General features: G+C 50.7%; 1 protein-coding gene across 2 annotated transcripts; it reads left to right on the plus strand.

Annotated features, from left to right (window-relative positions):
* The first annotated feature begins 3,076 nt into the window (after positions 1 to 3,076).
* Positions 3,077 to 11,439, plus strand: LOC141272608 (uncharacterized). 2 transcript variants are annotated; one of them, XR_012322022.1, is made up of 3 exons: positions 3,077 to 3,183; positions 5,856 to 7,386; positions 10,232 to 11,439. XR_012322022.1 is itself a non-coding variant. In XM_073683523.1 (2 exons), the coding sequence occupies exons 1-2, from the start codon at positions 3,117 to 3,119 to the stop codon at positions 6,974 to 6,976; spliced, it is 1,188 nt and encodes a 395-aa protein (XP_073539624.1). In that variant the 5' UTR covers positions 3,077 to 3,116; the 3' UTR covers positions 6,977 to 8,146. The 2 variants fall into 2 exon arrangements, 1 of the variants encoding a protein (XP_073539624.1); XM_073683523.1 differs by lacking the exon at positions 10,232 to 11,439 and having other exon boundaries at positions 5,856 to 8,146.
* Positions 11,440 to 17,888: the final 6,449 nt, after the last annotated feature.

The raw sequence follows: 17,888 nt of genomic DNA on the forward strand, positions 1-17,888 counted from the left end.
CGCTGGGTCCTCACCAGCCCCTCCCAGTAATCTGTCAACCCGATCAGCGATGTGCCGGACTCGAGCGCCAGGTAGGCAGCACACTGTTCGACGATCCCAGTCTTTGTGACAGATTGCCCTATCTGTTCCCCTAATAATTGAGTCCCCCACTACCAGCACCTGCCTGGCCTGCCCTGCTCTCCTATTTCCCTCTTTACTGGAGCTGACACTCCTCCGGCTTTCAGGGGACATGCCTTGCTGCAGCAGTGCTACCACTGTACCATCACTCCCCTCATCTGCCAACTTTGCAAACTTATTGGGGTGTGCCAGATCAGGACTAGCCTCCCTGGCACTCTTCCCTCTACCACCCCTTCTAACTGTCACCCAACTAGCGACCTCACTGTCCTGCCGCTCCCGACTACCACCCTCCCCCACATCTACCCCAGTGAGCAGCAGTCTCCTTTCCATGTGTCAATGGATCTCAGTGTTGCCAGCTGCTCATTTAGATCCAGTATCTGGGCTTCCAAACGCACAACGTGCACACATCTCGCACAGCAGTAAGCAACCCAGACCGACTGTTCAAGGAATACATACATGTGGCAAGATGTACACTGGATAGCATTGTCAATAATGGAGCTCATTTCCTAATAGGGATTGCAATAGACAGAATGTTAAGTAAAAAGAAAAGTAAAGAATTAATGAAATACAGTCAGCAATTCAGTCCTAAGTCCTCCCTTCCAAACTCCCTGAATACAAAGTCACTGAAAAACAAGTCACACACTTACTTTCGTTCGCACTTACGCTGCGGACACACGCAGCTCGTTCACACTCGCAAACTAAGAGATTTAAAGAGGTTTTTTTTTTTTTTTTTCCCTTTTCCAGCAATGCACCCTTCACCTCAATGCACTTCCAAAAGGGTGGTCGGCGCTCATAGCACAGGACCACTTCTGCTGCATACAGGGGATCTGCTGATCCCTTGTATGTAGCAGAGGCGATCTGACAGTTGCTGCTTCTAGTCTCCTATGGAGACTATAGAAGCATGCAAAACGTTTTAAAAAAATGTTTTTAAAAATATTAAAAAAATATTAAAGTTTATATCACCCCCCTTTTGCCCCATTCAAAATAAAATGATAAAAAATAAATCCCACATACACATATTTGGTATCTTCGCGTTCAGAATCGCCCGATCTATCAATATAAAAAAAGAATTAATCCGATCGGTAAACGGCGAAATGAGAAAAAATTCTAAACGCCAGAATTACGTTTAGGCGATGTTAATTACTCCTTGTGAAGGCTTTAGCAAGAGCAGTACTTCTTCCTCTCTGGAGGCTGAGGACATGTGCACATTTGTCTGAATTCGTCTAAAGCTAAGCAATTTCCCCGTTTGTCCTCCCTTGTTGTCTTTAGTGTTCTGTGGGGATCGTCTAGTGCTCATCTCCTCCCTTCCCTAGCCTTAGCCATACGCCAGGGAAAGACAGGGCTAGGCACGCGTGTGGCGATTGTTGAAGAGCCAATATAGGGTCATTAGGGGAGACAGGGTGACTCTAGACCAGCCTAGGAGGTCTCCACTCCCCCTTTTCCCTAGAGTCCGGGCTCCCTTTCCCTCTTCCCTTTGTGTTGCATTTAGTCTTTCCCACACCTTGTGTGACACTTGGGTTGCCATGATGACCATCGGGCCTTCGTTATGATGTCCCGTGGCACCGAACGGAAGGGAGAGGGAGCCCCCTCCGTTTCCCAGTCTCCTAAATGTTTGATCAATGTTAATTGTGGCATTTTGGGTGTAAGCAGCTGGAGGCAAGTACTGGCACCGCTCCTGGCATTGATAGCTGGGGCTCGACAATTACGTAAGCTAATCTCCCGGCGGCGGTTGCGCGGGTATAGCTCCTGTACTGACACGATCTCCAGGACGTACCTATAAGTCAATGGTAGTGAAAGGGTTAAAGAAAAATGAAAACTCGATAACTCTTCTTTTAATAGGAGGGCGGCAGGTTCTCTCCTCTTAGAGTGATCCCAGAGGATCCTGTCCAGGAGGGAGGCCGTGTCCTCATGGTGACATCATGAGCTCTCAAAATACAATCACTGGTAAATGGTCACCGTCCTTCCCCCAATCTCCTGAACGGGGAATTAGGAGAGAAGAAACCGATGGATGGAAATGTGGAGCTTTCTCCAGCTCCTCTGTGGTTCCATCCCTGGTGGAGACGAGACTTGGAGAAGTTGTGTTTCTTAGTACGGCTCCTCCATCTGACTGACGAGGGTCTTCTCTGTCCCTCTCCTCAGGGTCCTCATCCTCCGAGTGCAGAGCAGAGAGCATTAGGCTTTGGCCTCACTGATTATCACTTCATACTTGGGGCCCACAATGTGCTGGGACCTCTGTACCGGGGGGTGAGGACCACAACAATGTAATTTATTCCCTGATACATAAACAGAATTACTGGTTCTGAGAGATGTGTCTCATATATAGACAGATACACGGCAGGTCATGTATTCAGTCTCTGTGTCTCCACAGATGGATCCAGGAGAAGAAATCCACCAGAGAGATGTCCCCGTCCTCTGTATCCCCAGGACTGTCCAGAGGAGAATCACAACATCCCGGAGGATCATCAGGTAGATGACACTGAAGTCCCCACAACATCTGACCATGAAGTGATGGGACCTGAGCTCATCTTACATTGTTCTTTTTAGGGTGAAGATCTGATTGATATTAAGGTTGAGGTTATACATGGAGCACAAGAGGCGACCGCAATATGGTCCGATCAGCAGGGTGAGGAGGGGAGACTGTCATGTCTGTTCTGTGGTCACCTACTACTACTCCCATCATCTTATCATCACATGACACAATCTATTCCGTCACTGTGTGTCTCCACAGATGGATCCAGGAGGAGAAATCCACCAGAGAGATGTCCCCGTCCTCTGTATCCCCAGGACTGTCCGGAGGAGAATCACAACATCCCGGAGAGTCATCAGGTAGACGGTGCTGAGCCCTGTACCGGATCTGTATATGGGGGGACATTTCTGATCGAGGTCATAGATGTCACAGATTTTGGTGGTTTCTTGTATTGTGCTGATTGTTACATCTGATATATCAGGAGGAAGATCCGACTAAGAATAAAGTGAAGGATGAGACAGAAGAAGAAGCGATGACGAGGGGGGATCAGCCGTGTGTGAGTGACGGGAAGGAGGAGATTTTGGTAGATGTTTCCACAGGTGTGTAATAATGTCCGGATGATGAATGGCGTGTGATGATGATGATGATGACCGGCGTGTGATGATGATGATGACCGGCATGTGATGATGATGATGACCGGCGTGTGATGATGATGATGACCGGTGTGTGATACCGTGTGGAGTCTCCGGTGCAGTGAAGCTTTATCCTCTGTCCACATCACAGCAGAAGCGTCCGGTGATGGCGCGGCTGCTCCTGTAGAGTCCGGCTGTGCTCTGATGAATACCGGGGCCGCCTTCACACCTCTTCTTAATGATTTAGGAAGCACATATTACATTTTCCTTTACCTTCTTTAACATTCTTTCCATCCTTTATGTCCATATTTTTCTTACACAAGTGCCTGCTGCCATATTATTATAGCACCATTTATTCCATGGCGCTTAACATGTGAAAAGGGGTGTACATAGCAAACAATAAGTACATTAATTTGAACAAAAATGAGTCACCGACTGGTACAAGAGGAGAGAGGACCCTGCCCACAAGGGCTCACAGTCTACAAGGGATGGAGGAGAATACAGTAGGTGAGGGTAGAGCTGGTCGTGCAGCGGTGGTTACTACAGGTTGTAGGCTTGTCGGAAGAGGTAGGTCCTCAGGTTCGTTTTGAAGGTTTCCACGGTAAGCGAGAGTCTGGTATGTTGAGGTAGAGCGTTCCAGAGATGGGGGATGCACAGGAGAAATCTCGTATGCGATTTTGGGATCAGGACATAAGAGGGGAGTAGAGAAGGAGATCTTGTGAGGATCGGAGGTTGCGTGCGGGTATGTAACGGGAGACTAGGTCAGAGATATATGGAGGACACAGGTTGTGAATGGCTTTGTTTGCCAAGGTTAGGGTTTTGAACTGGAGTCTCTGGGTAATGGGGAGCCAGTGCAGTGATTGACAGAGAGGAGAGGCCGGGGAATAGTGGCCGACAGGTGGATTAGTCGGGGCAGCAAAGTTTAGGATAGATTGGAGGGGTGCGAGAGTGTTAGAGGGAAGGCCACAGAGCAGGAGGTTGCAGTAGTCGAGGCGGGAGATGATGAGGGCATGCATTAGTGTTTTTGCAGATTCATGGTTGAGGAATGTGCGGATCCGGGAGATATTTTTGAGTTGGGGTCGGCAGGAAGTGGAAAGGTCTTGGATATGAAGTTTGAAGGAGAGATCAGAGTCAAAGGTAACAGCGAGGCAGCGAGCATGCGGCACTGGGGAGAGTGAACAGTCATTGCCTTTGATGGATAGGTCAGATGGGGGGTTGAGCGTGATGGGGGAAAGATGATGAATTCTATTTTGGTCCATGTTAAGTTTTAGAAATCTGGCAGAGAAGAAGGATGAGATAGCGGATAGACATTGTGGGATTTTGGTTAGTAAGGCTATTGGGTCCAGAGAGATAGATCTGTGTGTTATCAGCATAGAGGTGATACTGAAAGCCATGAGACTCTATGAGCTGTCCCAGGCCGAAGGTGTAGATGGAGGAGAGCAGGGGTCCGAGAACTGAACCTTGGGGGACACAAACAGCGGGCGAGATGAGGAGGTGGTGTGTGAGTGGGAGACACTGAATGTCCTGTCTGTTGGGTATGAGGAGATCCAGGATAGGGCCAAGTCTGTGATGCCGAGAGAGTCTGTAGTAAGAGGGAATGGTCCACTGTGTCGAAGGCAGATAACAGGTGCAGGAGGAGGAGGACAGAGTAGTGTCGCTTGGATTTGGCGGTTACTAGGTCGTTGGTGACTTTAGTCAGTGCAGTTTCAGTTGAGTGATGCGGTTGGAAGCCAGATTGTAAGCGGTCAAAGAGGAAACAGGAGGAGAGGTGAGAGGACAGTTCAGAATGGACGTGTTGTTCCAGTAGTTTTGAGGCATAGGTGATAAGTGATATGGGGCGATAGCTGCACACAGGAGATTGGTCAAGGGAGGGCTTTTTGAGGATGGGTGTGATCGAGGCATGTTTGAAGCATGAGGGGAAGATACTACTTGTTAGTGACCGGTTGACGAGATGGGTTAGGTTTGGGATGAAGACTATGGTGAGGTTAGGGATGAGGTGGGGTCAAGTTCACAGGTGGTGAAATGTGATTTGGAGAGTAAAAAGGAAAGTTGATCTTCCGTGATGGCGGACAAGCTGGTTTTGGAGGAGGATTGAGTAGATATGAGGAGAGGCTGTGGAGACTGCAGGCAAAAGCTTTGCTGGTGTCAATCTTCTGCTTGAATAATGAGTTTAAGTCTTCGGCTGAGATGAGAGAGGGAGACTCTGGGGGACAGAGCAGAGAATTGAAAGTACTGAATAGCTGTTTAGGGTCGTGAGACAGGGAGGATATGAGAGATGAGAAGTAGGTTTGTTTAGCTGCAGCAAGTGTGGACACTTTTCTACACTAAGGGTGAGGGGGGAAGCTTGAGAGAGCGAAATGGCGCTGGTGGTACATTTAGGGGTAAATCCTGATGACAGGTTCCCTTAAGAACTGTCTATTTGCTGTCTAGTCTCTGCCACCCCTGACTTTGCCAATGTCACCAGTTTATAAGTGTCATTCACTTTACCCATCATTGTGTTAATGTTATGGCATGTAGTTGTCTTCCTTATTACCGGTACTTTCACTGACGAGGGTCTTCATTATGAGATCCATAAAATACATTCAGAAATCCCTTTTGTGTTGTAAATGTGATTTTTTTTCTATCTTTCCTCCTTACAGGAAATCCTTGTGAGAATAACGGTTCATCACTAAATTGTAAAAGAGAAGATATCAGGAAGCACTCTAATGGAGGAAACCTCATCACCCTTCCTGCACCTCCTGGACTTCACAGCACTTCACCTTCTTATAATCCTCCTAATCTTGAGGAACCCTCTCCTGAGCAATCTCATATTATTACCACAATTCCTGGTGACACAGTGGATACAAGATTTCAGTGTGACAAGCAACTTACTAAAAGCTCAGCTCAGACACAAAGAAAGCACAAAGGAGAAAAGCCATACTCCTGTTCAGAATGTGGGAAATTCTTTACATATAAATCAAAATTAGTTGCACATGAGAGAATTCACACAGGAGAAAAGCCATTTTCATGTTCAGAATGTGGGAAGTCCTTCACAGATAAAGGGAATCTTATTACACATCAGAGAATTCATACAGGAGAGAAGCCGTATTCATGTTCAGAATGTGGGAAATGCTTTACAAGTAAATCAAAATGTGTTATACATGAGAGAATTCACACAGGAGAGAAGCCATTTTCATGTTTGGAATGTGAAAAGTCCTTCACAGATAAAGGGAGTCTTATTAGACATCAAACAATTCATACAGATGAGAAGCGGTACTCATGTTCACTCTGTGAGAAATGCTTTACAGCGAAAACTAGTCTTGAGACACACAAGAGAAGTCACACTGGGGAGAAGCCGTATTCATGTTCAGAATGTGGGAAATGCTTTACAAGTAAATTTAGTCTTGTTACACATCAGAAAATTCACACAGGAGAGAAGCCATATTCATGTTCAGAATGTGGGAAATTTTTTCGGGAGAAATCACTTCTTGTTAGACATCAAAGAATTCACACAGGAGAGACACCGTATTCATGTTCAGAATGTGGGAAATGTTTTAGAGATAAACCAAATCTTATTAAGCATCAAAGAATTCACACCGGGGAGAAACCGTTTTCATGTTTACAGTGTGGAAAATGCTTTACAGAGAAATCACAACTTTGTAAACATAGGAGAACTCACACAGGAGAGAAGCCGTATTCATGTTCACTGTGTGGGAAATCTTTTGTAAAGAAATCATATCTTGTTAGACATGAGAGAAGTCATACAGGAAAAAAACTGTAATTATGTATGTATCGTGTCCTGGAAGTTCCTCCGCCGGTCCAGTGGGACTCGTGCGGATGCGAGCGCGGCCTGATGACTAGCGCACCCAAGACTTCGGACTCAGAACTGTTGTATTGCAGTGGAGGCATGCACAGGAGGAGGAGTTGATGTGGCTGGTCCCTCATTTAAAATAATGTCCGACTACCAAAAGAGTGGGTTTGCTCCGGCTCTCCTTCCCCAGGTGATATAGAGGAGCATCAACGGCAGCACCGGCATCAGAGTGAATGCAGCAGCGGCATTCTCACAAGCGGCAGAAGAAACAGACCAGCCAGAGAAGCAGACGTGGTCGTGAATCCACCGCCTTCAGAGGAGAATAATTATGTGATTTGATCCAGCCCCTGAATCCAGTACCCTTTTTAAACATCAGGATGGTGAGTGATCTTTGTGAAAGTTCACCATGGTAATTGGGTCCCTTTTTCTTATCTTTCACCCTCTGCCAATTTTTACAATTCTGATCAGTGTCACTTTATGAGGTAATAACTCTGGAACGCTTCAACGGACCCCATTGATTCTGAGATTGTTTATTCGTGACATATTGTACTTCATGATTGTGGCAAAATTTATATGATGTGATTGGTGTTTATTTGGGAAAAAATTGGAACTTTGGCAAAAATTTCAAACTTTGAATTTTCATGCCTTTAAATTATAGAGATATGTCACACAAAAAAGTTAATAAATCACATTTCCCACATGTCCACTTTACATCAGCACAATTTTGGAACCAACATTTTTTTTTTGTTATTAAGTACTAAGGATTAAAAGTTAACCAGCGATTTCTAATTTTTCCAACAAAATTTACAAAATCTTCTTTTAGGGAACACATCACATTTGAAGTGACTTTGAGGGGCCTTTATGACAGAAAATACCCAAAAGTGACACCATTCTAAAAACTGCACCCCTCAAGGTGCTCAAAACCACATTCAAAAAGTTTATTAACCCTTCAGGTGCTTCACAGGAATTTTTGGAACGTGGAAGAAAACAATGAAAAATTTTCACAAAAAATTTACTTTAGACCCTACAGAAAAAAATGTATTCCAAACTTTGTTGTGCAATTTCTCTTGAGTAAGCCAATACCCCATATGTGGGGGAAAACCACTGTTTGTGAGCACTGCAGGGCTTGGAAGGGAAGGGAGCGCCATTTGACTTACTGAATGTAAAATTTGCTTGAATTATTAGCAAATGTCATGTCGCTTTTGGGGAGCCCCTGATGTGCCTTAACACTGGAAGCCCCCCACAAGTGACACCATTTTGGAAACTAGACCCCTCAGGGAACTTATCTAGATGTGTGGTGAGCACCTCGAACCCCCAGGTGCTTCACAGAAGTTTGACATTGAGCCGTAAAAATAACATTTTCACATTTTTCCCACAAAAATGTTTTTCAGCTTCAAATTTTGCATTTTCATAAGGCTGTGTCCCCACTATGCGTTTTTTAAGTGTTTCCGCTGCGGCAATTCCGCTGCAGAAACGCTTAAAAAATGCTTGGTAGAAGGTCTGCCATGTTCCCCAATGATAATCCGCTGTGCTGTGCACATGAGGCGGAAATTTTCACTGCGGATTATCATTGCGGAAAAATCCGCAGCACTACCAATTATTTTGCGTAAATGCTGCTTTTTCACCGCCATTGACTTGCATTGGAACGCATGTCATCCGCATCACTGGATCTGTACATGCGGATAACATCCGGTTAAATGTGCGGATGGTACCCGGGTTTGGAGAAGAAGAGACTCTCCTCCGGACCCGGGAACCATAGTACCTGTAAAAAAAAAAGAAAAAATATACATTATACTTACCTTCTGATGGCCCCCTGTGTCCTTGTCTCGGCTTGCCGGCAGCTCACGGTAGACTAAAAGGACATGCGGTGACGTCATTTAGTCATGTGACTGGTCACGCGACCGCTGATGTCGGCAGGTCCTTTTAGTCTACTGTGAGCTGCCGGCAAGCCGAGACAAGGACACCGGGGGCCATCAGAAGGTAAGTATAATATTTATTTTTTGACATTCTCTCGGTTCACAGTATATAAATCCATGCCGTTTGCATGGATTTATATAGTGTGACCAGGTTGTCAAGGACTTTCCAAGTGATACTAAAATCGCCTGGAAAGCGCTTGAGAACCCGCATGCGGAAATGCATGTGAAAAACGCTTCACATCCACATGTCCCTGGCAGGAAAACGCATGGACAATCCGCATGCGTTTTCTCTGCCAGGGAGATGCAGAAACGCTCAGGAAAAATCTGGAACATTTCTGCATCGTGGGCACATAGCCTAAGGGTAACAGGAGAAATTGCACCATCCCACCGCACCGGCCCCAGTGGCTGTTGATCGTGAACTACTGCAGGTCTTCTAGACCCAGACTTCCGCACACGAACAGAACGCACGGGCCAAAGCGGGTGCTGTACGGTCAGAGTCAGGGGTATGGCTGGTAAACACCAGGATTTGCCTCCCACGTTGCCTGTTCCCCATGATGGCTGCCCTAGCACATTCCCCCAGTGCACAACTCAAAGGATGTTATGTGTGCAGTGGTGCTACAAAACTTGTGCAGCCCAGGGTTCCCGAATATGGCTACAAAGTGTGTCTCGTTTATGCGAAACATAACTCCTGTAGACCTATTCGACTCCCACAAGATGCACGCCAAAACCCGATTGCCCGTTTCAGAGACTGCAGGAGGACTACATACAGCTACCTAAGGTGGGTACTTATGAATACGTCCTGGTATGCACCGGTCTCTTCCCTTGGTTGCCTGAAGTGACCAAAATTAACACAGAAAAAAACCTAAACAAAAAAAAAAACAAGTGAGGTGGTTTGTAGATATGGAGTGCTCAAACCATAGAGCGTGGTAGAGACACCCACTTCACTGGAGAACTGATGAAAAAGATCATGGCCATTTTGGGGATCGAACAGGTTTTCCATGTTCCCTATCACTCACAAAGTAGTGGGAAGGTGGATCGCCTTAATGGTACTCTGCATTAAAAATCCAGAAGTGCAGGAGGAAACACACTTGTCCTGGGTAGATTGCTTGCCCATTGCATTATATTCAGTGAGGACCGCCCCGAGGGGTAGAGAGAGGCTGTCCCTGATGAAATTTTGTTTGGTAGTGTCACTTAGACAGGGTTGTATTTCCCGCAGCAGCTGCCGGTCTCCTGCAGTTCCCTCACTGAATATGTCTTGGGAGTTGCACAAATATCTGACTGTTACTCATAATTGTGTTCTTTCCTCTAGCCGAGACCCCGACTGTAAAAGTGGCACACACATTGGTACCAGGAGACTGAGTTCTGGTCAAGAGACCTATGAGGAGACCACTGAGGCCAGATACAGTGAGACATTTTAAATACTACTGACCACTGCTATATCTGTCAACCTCCAAGGCAAAGACACTTGGATCAACGCCAGACACTGAAAAAGGTCCTGATCCCCGGCAGCAGCAAAGATGATGATCCTGCCCCTTGGACCATGCTGATGGCAATTGCATCCCTTGCCCTAACTCTCATTGACATACTAAAAGAGCAGAGGACTGGGACAACAAACTTATCAGTAAGTCCTGTTGTGAGACATCGTTTCTAAAAACATTCCTAATAGCTGCTGGATATGCACAATAGCCCAATATCCTCTGATACTATGCCATATCTCGCAGTGCCCCTAAACCACATGAGGCTTTCAACTATAGCTGTTTCTACAAAGAGACTTTTGATACTGCCCGTTAGGACGGAGGAAACCTCACCAGCAGCCATGTGGAACCGGTCTAGATTGTGGGGTGGGTGGAGAGTCCATGGTTACAGACAAATCTTACGGGTAGCTTAAAACAGTATGAGCCGGACCTAGTAGAAGGTAATTTATAACACACAGGGCTAAGAAGTTTCCAGTAGGTGAGATTGCAGTAAAGCCGGCGATGCCCACACTCCGAGGACTAGGAAGGGTGTGAGAGCAATTTCATGATGACAGATGTTTTCAGAAAAAAATGGATTTTTGGACAATAGCGAGATGTGGTTTACAGATTCTGCCCAGACTTGTGAACGACTTGAACCATTTAATTACCCTTCTGAGTCGAAGACATGCCGAAGGAATGAGGTTGGATTCCAAAACAACCGAACTTGGTTACGCCAAACCTCCGGTGTGAGGACTTTTCACTTTTTATACGTTGTCTTGGGAGACTGACATCATACCCTGCATATTGCCAAGGATTTATATCTAGTCACCAGGCCTATAAATGGTTTCTCATGGGAGTAGAGGGAACCTGCACCTTACGTCTGCAACCTTCATACTTCCGCAAGGTTTGATTCTATCAGAGGCCGGACAGACATCTGTCTGAGATGGTTTAGTGAATCCTGCTTTGAGCAGGGGGTTGGACCAGATGACCCAGGAGGTCCCTTCCAACTCTACCATTCTATGATTCTAAGTAGTGTTGAGCGAGTATGTTCTGTTAACCCTGTCGCAGAGTACGCTCAGGCCGAGCTCCGAGTATTTACAGCTGCTCGGTGATATGGTTGAATCGCTCCCGTGTGCATGATTTGCAACTGTTTGACAGTTTTACTACATGTGAGGAATTTCTATTTCTTACACATTCCTCCCATGTAATAAAGCTGTCAAACAGTTGCAAATCATGCACACGGGAGCGATCTAACCTTATCACCGAGCAGCTGTAAATACTCGGAGCTCGGCCCGAGCATACTCGGACAGAACATACTCGCTCAACACTAATTCTAAGGTGACCTAGATACAAATGCTGTCCCCAAACATTCCCTATATAAATGAGCTGCAGACAATCGCCCCAGACCGAATGGTAGACCTCATATAGTGGAAATGGGGAAAGGGAATACGAGTATATTCATTTACCCTTTCATTACATAAATGTTGGTATTACTAGTGTATGTAACTGCTAGCACTGGTGTATTCATCATACAATTTATAAAAACATGAATAAAAACAAGCAGGTAACACATAAGATGCAGGTGTCATGTCTCACCACTACTTTCCTCTCCATTATCAAGTATTAAGAGACTATAGCAAATGTATGAAGAGGGACACCCCGAGGGAAATCAATATATATTATAAATAGCCATATCCCAAGGTGAACATCTCATATCCTTATTGTCTCACATAGTCAGCGGTTAAACATAATTACCTAGGTGGGAGGCTGAGAACCCGCACGATACGTGCTTCCCCGACGCGTGTTTCAGCGCTGTTGCCTTTATCAAGTTCGGAAGGCCTTGAAGAGCGTATTTCACCCACAGGATTATATATAACTGTACTGTAATCTCTTATGTATTCCGCAGGTCTGGTATCTTCCACTATATGTTCACCATATGGCGGTAATATCAGCGCTTGTCTTTGTATAGAGATTATATTCAGTAACAGCGCGGTCATCTGCTGAGGTTCTCCCACATGCGCTATTAGAGTGCGCCACCATAGCTGTAATCAGGGTTACCTGGTTAAGGGCCCACTCAGAAGTGTTGCCCCCCCCCCGAACCAAAACCCCCAGCTACGCCTCTGTGCAGACGGTGAGGAGCCGCTGCGCCCCGACACTGCAGTATAGCCGCGCGGCTTCTGCTCATTATGTAACTGAGCGGCGACATTTTTTCCCTTCACCTGCGGACTTTCCTCATTGCGGTCAGTCTATGGGGAGAGGCCACAGGAGACGTTCACACGCTGCAGGTCAGAAAGACGCCCCACACGTCAGAGTCCGCAGGAGACAGAGACGCACAGAGGACATCGCTACTAATTCATCCACTGCTGGAACATCACAGCGTCACCCCGCAGCTGCCCCGGAGCCTGACGCGCCGCAGCCGCCACGCAGCCCGCCGCAGCCGGACCCGGAGCCTGACACGCCGCAGCCGCGCCGGAGCCCGACGTGCCGCAGCCGCCCTGCAGCCTGACAAGCCGCAGCCGCCCCGGAGCCCGACGCGCCGCAGCCGCCCTGCAGCCTGACAAGCCGCAGCCGCCCCGGAGCCCGACGCGCCGCAGCCGCCCCGGAGCCCGACGCGCCGCAGCCGCCCCGGAGCCTGACGCCACGCAGTGGCCCCGGAGCCCGACGCGCCGCAGCCGCCCCAGAGCCTGACGCGCCGCAGCCGCCCCAGGGCCTAACGCCCCGCAGCCGCCCCGGAGCCCGACGCGCCGCAGCCACCCCGCAGCCCGCCTCACCTCGAGTGTAGAACTGTGATCAATCTGTGAAGAAACAGAAAGAGACTGAACAAGAAGAAACCAGAAGATAGAAAGTCTGATCACAACAGCTGACACCAGAGAGCAACAGAGGAGGAGGTGTGCTGACACCAGAGAGCAACAGAGAGGAAGAGGAGCTGCACTGAGAGAGGAGGTGTGCTGACACCAGAGAGCAACAGAGAGGAAGAGGAGCTGCACTGAGAGAGGAGGTGTGCTGACACCAGAGAGCAACAGAGAGGAAGAGGAGCTGCACCGAGAGCAGGAGGTGTGCTGACACCAGAGAGCAACAGAGAGGAAGAGGAGCTGCACTGAGAGAGGAGGTGTGCTGACACCAGAGAGCAACAGAGAGGAAGAGGAGCTGCACTGAGAGAGGAGGTGTGCTGACACCAGAGAGCAACAGAGAGGAAGAGGAGCTGCACTGAGAGCAGGAAAACAGCTGACACCAGAGAGCAACAGAGAGGAAGAGGAGCTGCACTGAGAGGAGGTGTGCTGACACCAGAGAGCAACAGAGAGGAAGAGGAGCTGCACTGAGAGCAGGAGAACTGCTGACACCAGAGAGGAAGAAGAGCTGCACTGAGAGAGGAGGTGTGCTGACACCAGAGAGCAACAGAGAAGAAGAGGAGCTGCACTGAGAGGGGAGGTGTGCTGACACCAGAGAGCAACAGAGAGGAAGAGGAGCTGCACTGAGAGCAGGAGGTGTGCTGACACCAGAGAGCAACAGAGAGGAAGAGGAGCTGCACTGAGAGCAGGAGGTGTGCTGACACCAGAGAGCAACAGAGAGGAAGAGGAGCTGCACTGAGAGCAGGAGGTGTGCTGACACTAGAGAGCAACAGAGAGGAAGAGGAGCTGCACTGAGAGAGGAGGTGTGCTGACACCAGAGAGCAACAGAGAGGAAGAGGAGCTGCACCGAGAGAGGAGGTGTGCTGACACCAGAGAGCAACAGAGAGGAAGAGGAGCTGCACTGAGAGAGGTGTGCTGACACCAGAGAGCAACAGAGAGGAAGAGGAGCTGCACTGAGAGAGGAGGTGTGCTGACACCAGAGAGCAACGGAGAGGAAGAGGAGCTGCACTGAGAGGGGAGGTGTGCTGACACCAGAGAGCAACAGAGAGGAAGAGGAGCTGCACTGAGAGGGGAGGTGTGCTGACACCAGAGAGCAACAGAGAGGAAGAGGAGCTGCACTGAGAGAGGAGGTGTGCTGACACCAGAGAGCAACAGAGAGGAAGAGGAGCTGCACTGAGAGCAGGAGGTGTGCTGACACCAGAGAGCAACAGAGAGGAAGAGGAGCTGCACTGAGAGAGGAGGTGTGCTGACACCAGAGAGCAACAGAGAGGAAGAGGAGCTGCACTGAGAGAGGAGGTGTGCTGACACCAGAGGGCAACAGAGAGGAAGAGGAGCTGCACTGAGAGAGGAGGTGTGCTGACACCAGAGAGCAACAGAGAGGAAGAGGAGCTGCACCGAGAGAGGAGGTGTGCTGACACCAGAGAGCAACAGAGAGGAAGAGGAGCTGCACTGAGAGAGGAGGTGTGCTGACACCAGAGAGGAAGAGGAGCTGCACTGAGAGGGGAGGTGTGCTGACACCAGAGAGCAACAGAGAGGAAGAGGAGCTGCACTGAGAGGGGAGGTGTGCTGACACCAGAGAGCAACAGAGAGGAAGAGGAGCTGCACTGAGAGAGGAGGTGTGCTGACACCAGAGAGCAACAGAGAGGAAGAGGAGCTGCACCGAGAGAGGAGGTGTGCTGACACCAGAGAGCAACAGAGAGGAAGAGGAGCTGCACTGAGAGAGGAGGTGTGCTGACACCAGAGAGCGACAGAGAGGAAGAGGAGCTGCACTGAGAGAGGAGGTGTGCTGACACCAGAGAGCGACAGAGAGGAAGAGGAGCTGCACTGAGAGAGGAGGTGTGCTGACACCAGAGAGCAACAGAGAGGAAGAGGAGCTGCACTGAGAGGAGGTGTGCTGACGTCATCACCATTTGATCAGAGGTCCTTCACTCTTCTCTCCTGAGCTCCGCCCTCTGATCACATGGCGGTGACGTCACCACAGGTCCTTCACTCTTCTCTCATGAGCTCCGCCCTCTGATCACATGGCGGTGACGTCACCACAGGTCCTTCACCACTTCTGCCCTGAGCTCCGCCCCCTGATCACATGGCGGTGACGTCACCACAGCTCCTCCCGCTCTCAGTGCAGCAGCTCCGTCCTGGTGGTGCGCAGCTCTTGCTCTCTGGTATCAGCCAGCAGCAGGTTTCCGCTTCCCGCCATTCCGGTGAGATTACAGGGAGGGTTTGTGGTGAATCTGTGAGAGGAGAGTGTGGGGTGAGATCAGAGCTGTTCCTGTGGAGGCTCCTGCTCCATGTGACTGCGGCTCCTCAGTGTTGTATGGGGGATGTGCAGCGGCTCCTCCTTACCTCACCGCCCCCGCTGGAGGTGGAGTTACCACGGTGACCGCCCCCCGCTGGAGGTGGAGTTACCACGGTGACCGTCCCCCGCTGGAGGTGGAGTTACCACGGTGACCGTCCCCCGCTGGAGGTGGAGTTACCACGGTGACCGTCCCCCGCTGGAGGTGGAGTTACCACGGTGACCGTCCCCCGGTGACCGTCCCCCGCTGGAGGTGGAGTTACCACGGTGACCGTCCTCCGCTGGAGGTGGAGTTACCACGGTGACCGTCCCCCGCTGGAGGTGGAGTTACCACGGTGACCGTCCCCCGCTGGAGGTAGAGTTACCACGGTGACCGCCCCCGCTGGAGGTGGAGTTACCACGGTGACCGCCCCCGCTGGAGGTGGAGTTACCACGGTGACCGTCCCCTGCTGGAGGTGGAGTTACCACGGTGACCGCCCCCCGCTGGAGGTGGAGTTACCACGGTGACCGCCCCCCGCTGGAGGTGGAGTTACCACGGTGACCGCCCCCGCTGGAGGTGGAGTTACCACGGTGACCGTCCCCTGCTGGAGGTGGAGTTACCACGGTGACCGCCCCCGCTGGAGGTGTAGTTACCACGGTGACCGCCCCCCGCTGGAGGTGTAGTTACCACGGTGACCGCCCCCCGCTGGAGGTGGAGTTACCACGGTGACCGTCCCCCGCTGGAGGTGGAGTTACCACGGTGACCGTCCCCCGCTGGAGGTGGAGTTACCACGGTGACCGTCCCCCGCTGGAGGTGGAGTTACCACGGTGACCGCCCCCGCTGGAGGTGGAGTTACCACGGTGACCGTCCCCCGCTGGAGGTGGAGTTACCACGGTGACCGTCCCCCGCTGGAGGTGGAGTTACCACGGTGACCGTCCTCTGCTGGAGGTGGAGTTACCACGGTGACCGTCCCCCGCTGGAGGTGGAGTTACCACGGTGACCGTCCCCCGCTGGAGGTAGAGTTACCACGGTGACCGTCCCCCGCTGGAGGTGGAGTTACCACGGTGACCGCCCCCGCTGGAGGTGGAGTTACCACGGTGACCGTCCCCTGCTGGAGGTGGAGTTACCACGGTGACCGCCCCCCGCTGGAGGTGGAGTTACCACGGTGACCGCCCCCCGCTGGAGGTAGAGTTACCACGGTGACCGCCCCCGCTGGAGGTGGAGTTACCACGGTGACCGTCCCCTGCTGGAGGTGGAGTTACCACGGTGACCGCCCCCGCTGGAGGTGTAGTTACCACGGTGACCGCCCCCCGCTGGAGGTGTAGTTACCACGGTGACCGCCCCCCGCTGGAGGTGGAGTTACCACGGTGACCGTCCCCCGCTGGAGGTGGAGTTACCACGGTGACCGTTCTCCGCTGGAGGTGGAGTTACCACGGTGACCGTCCTCCGCTGGAGGTGTAGTTACCACGGTGACGTCCCCCGCTGGAGGTGAAGTTACCACGGTGACCGCCCCGGCTGGAGGTGGAGTTACCACGGTGACGTCCCCCGCTGGAGGTGGAGTTACCACGGTGACCGTCCCCCGCTGGAGGTGGAGTTACCACGGTGACCGTCCCCCGCTGGAGGTGGTTACCACAGTGACCGTCCCCCGCTGGAGGTGGTTACCACGATGACCGCCCCCGCTGGAGGTGTAGTTACCACGGTGACCGCCCCCGCTGGCGGTGGAGTTCCCACGGTGACCGTCCTCCGCTGGAGGTGTAGTTACCACGGTGACCGTCCCCCGCTGGAGGTGGAGTTCCCACGGTGACCGTCCCCCGCTGGAGGTGGAGTTACCACGGTGACCGCCCCCGCTGGAGGTGGAGTTACCACGGTGTCCGTCCCCTGCTGGAGGTGTAGTTACCACGGTGACCGCCCCCTGCTGGAGGTGTAGTTACCACGGTGACCATCCCCCGCTGGAGGTGTAGTTACCACGGTGACCGTCCCCCGCTGGAGGTGTAGTTACCACGGTGACCGTCCCCTGCTGGAGGTGTAGTTACCACGGTGACCGCCCCCCGCTGGAGGTGTAGTTACCACGGTGACCGCCCCCTGCTGGAGGTGTAGTTACCACGGTGACCGACCCCCACTGGAGGTGCAGTTACCATGGTGACCGTCCTCCGCTGGAGGTGTAGTTACCATGGTGACCGTCCTCCGCTAGAGGTGTAGTTACCACGGTGACCGACCTCTGCTGGAGATGTAGTTACCACGGTGACCGTCCTCCACTGGCGGTGGAGTTACCATGTCTTTACAGGCTTTACATTACCTCATGCTGCAGATATTTTATTTAGAAATAACAAAATCATAAATTATGGAAACATCTGCTGATGTCCTTGCACTAAAACTAGCTCTCTCCAATT

The sequence above is a fragment of the Phyllobates terribilis genome, unplaced genomic scaffold (genome assembly GCF_046119375.1).
Source record: "Phyllobates terribilis strain yellow unplaced genomic scaffold, ASM4611937v1 Scaffold_1__5_contigs__length_1240528914, whole genome shotgun sequence".
NCBI lineage: Eukaryota > Metazoa > Chordata > Amphibia > Anura > Dendrobatidae > Phyllobates > Phyllobates terribilis.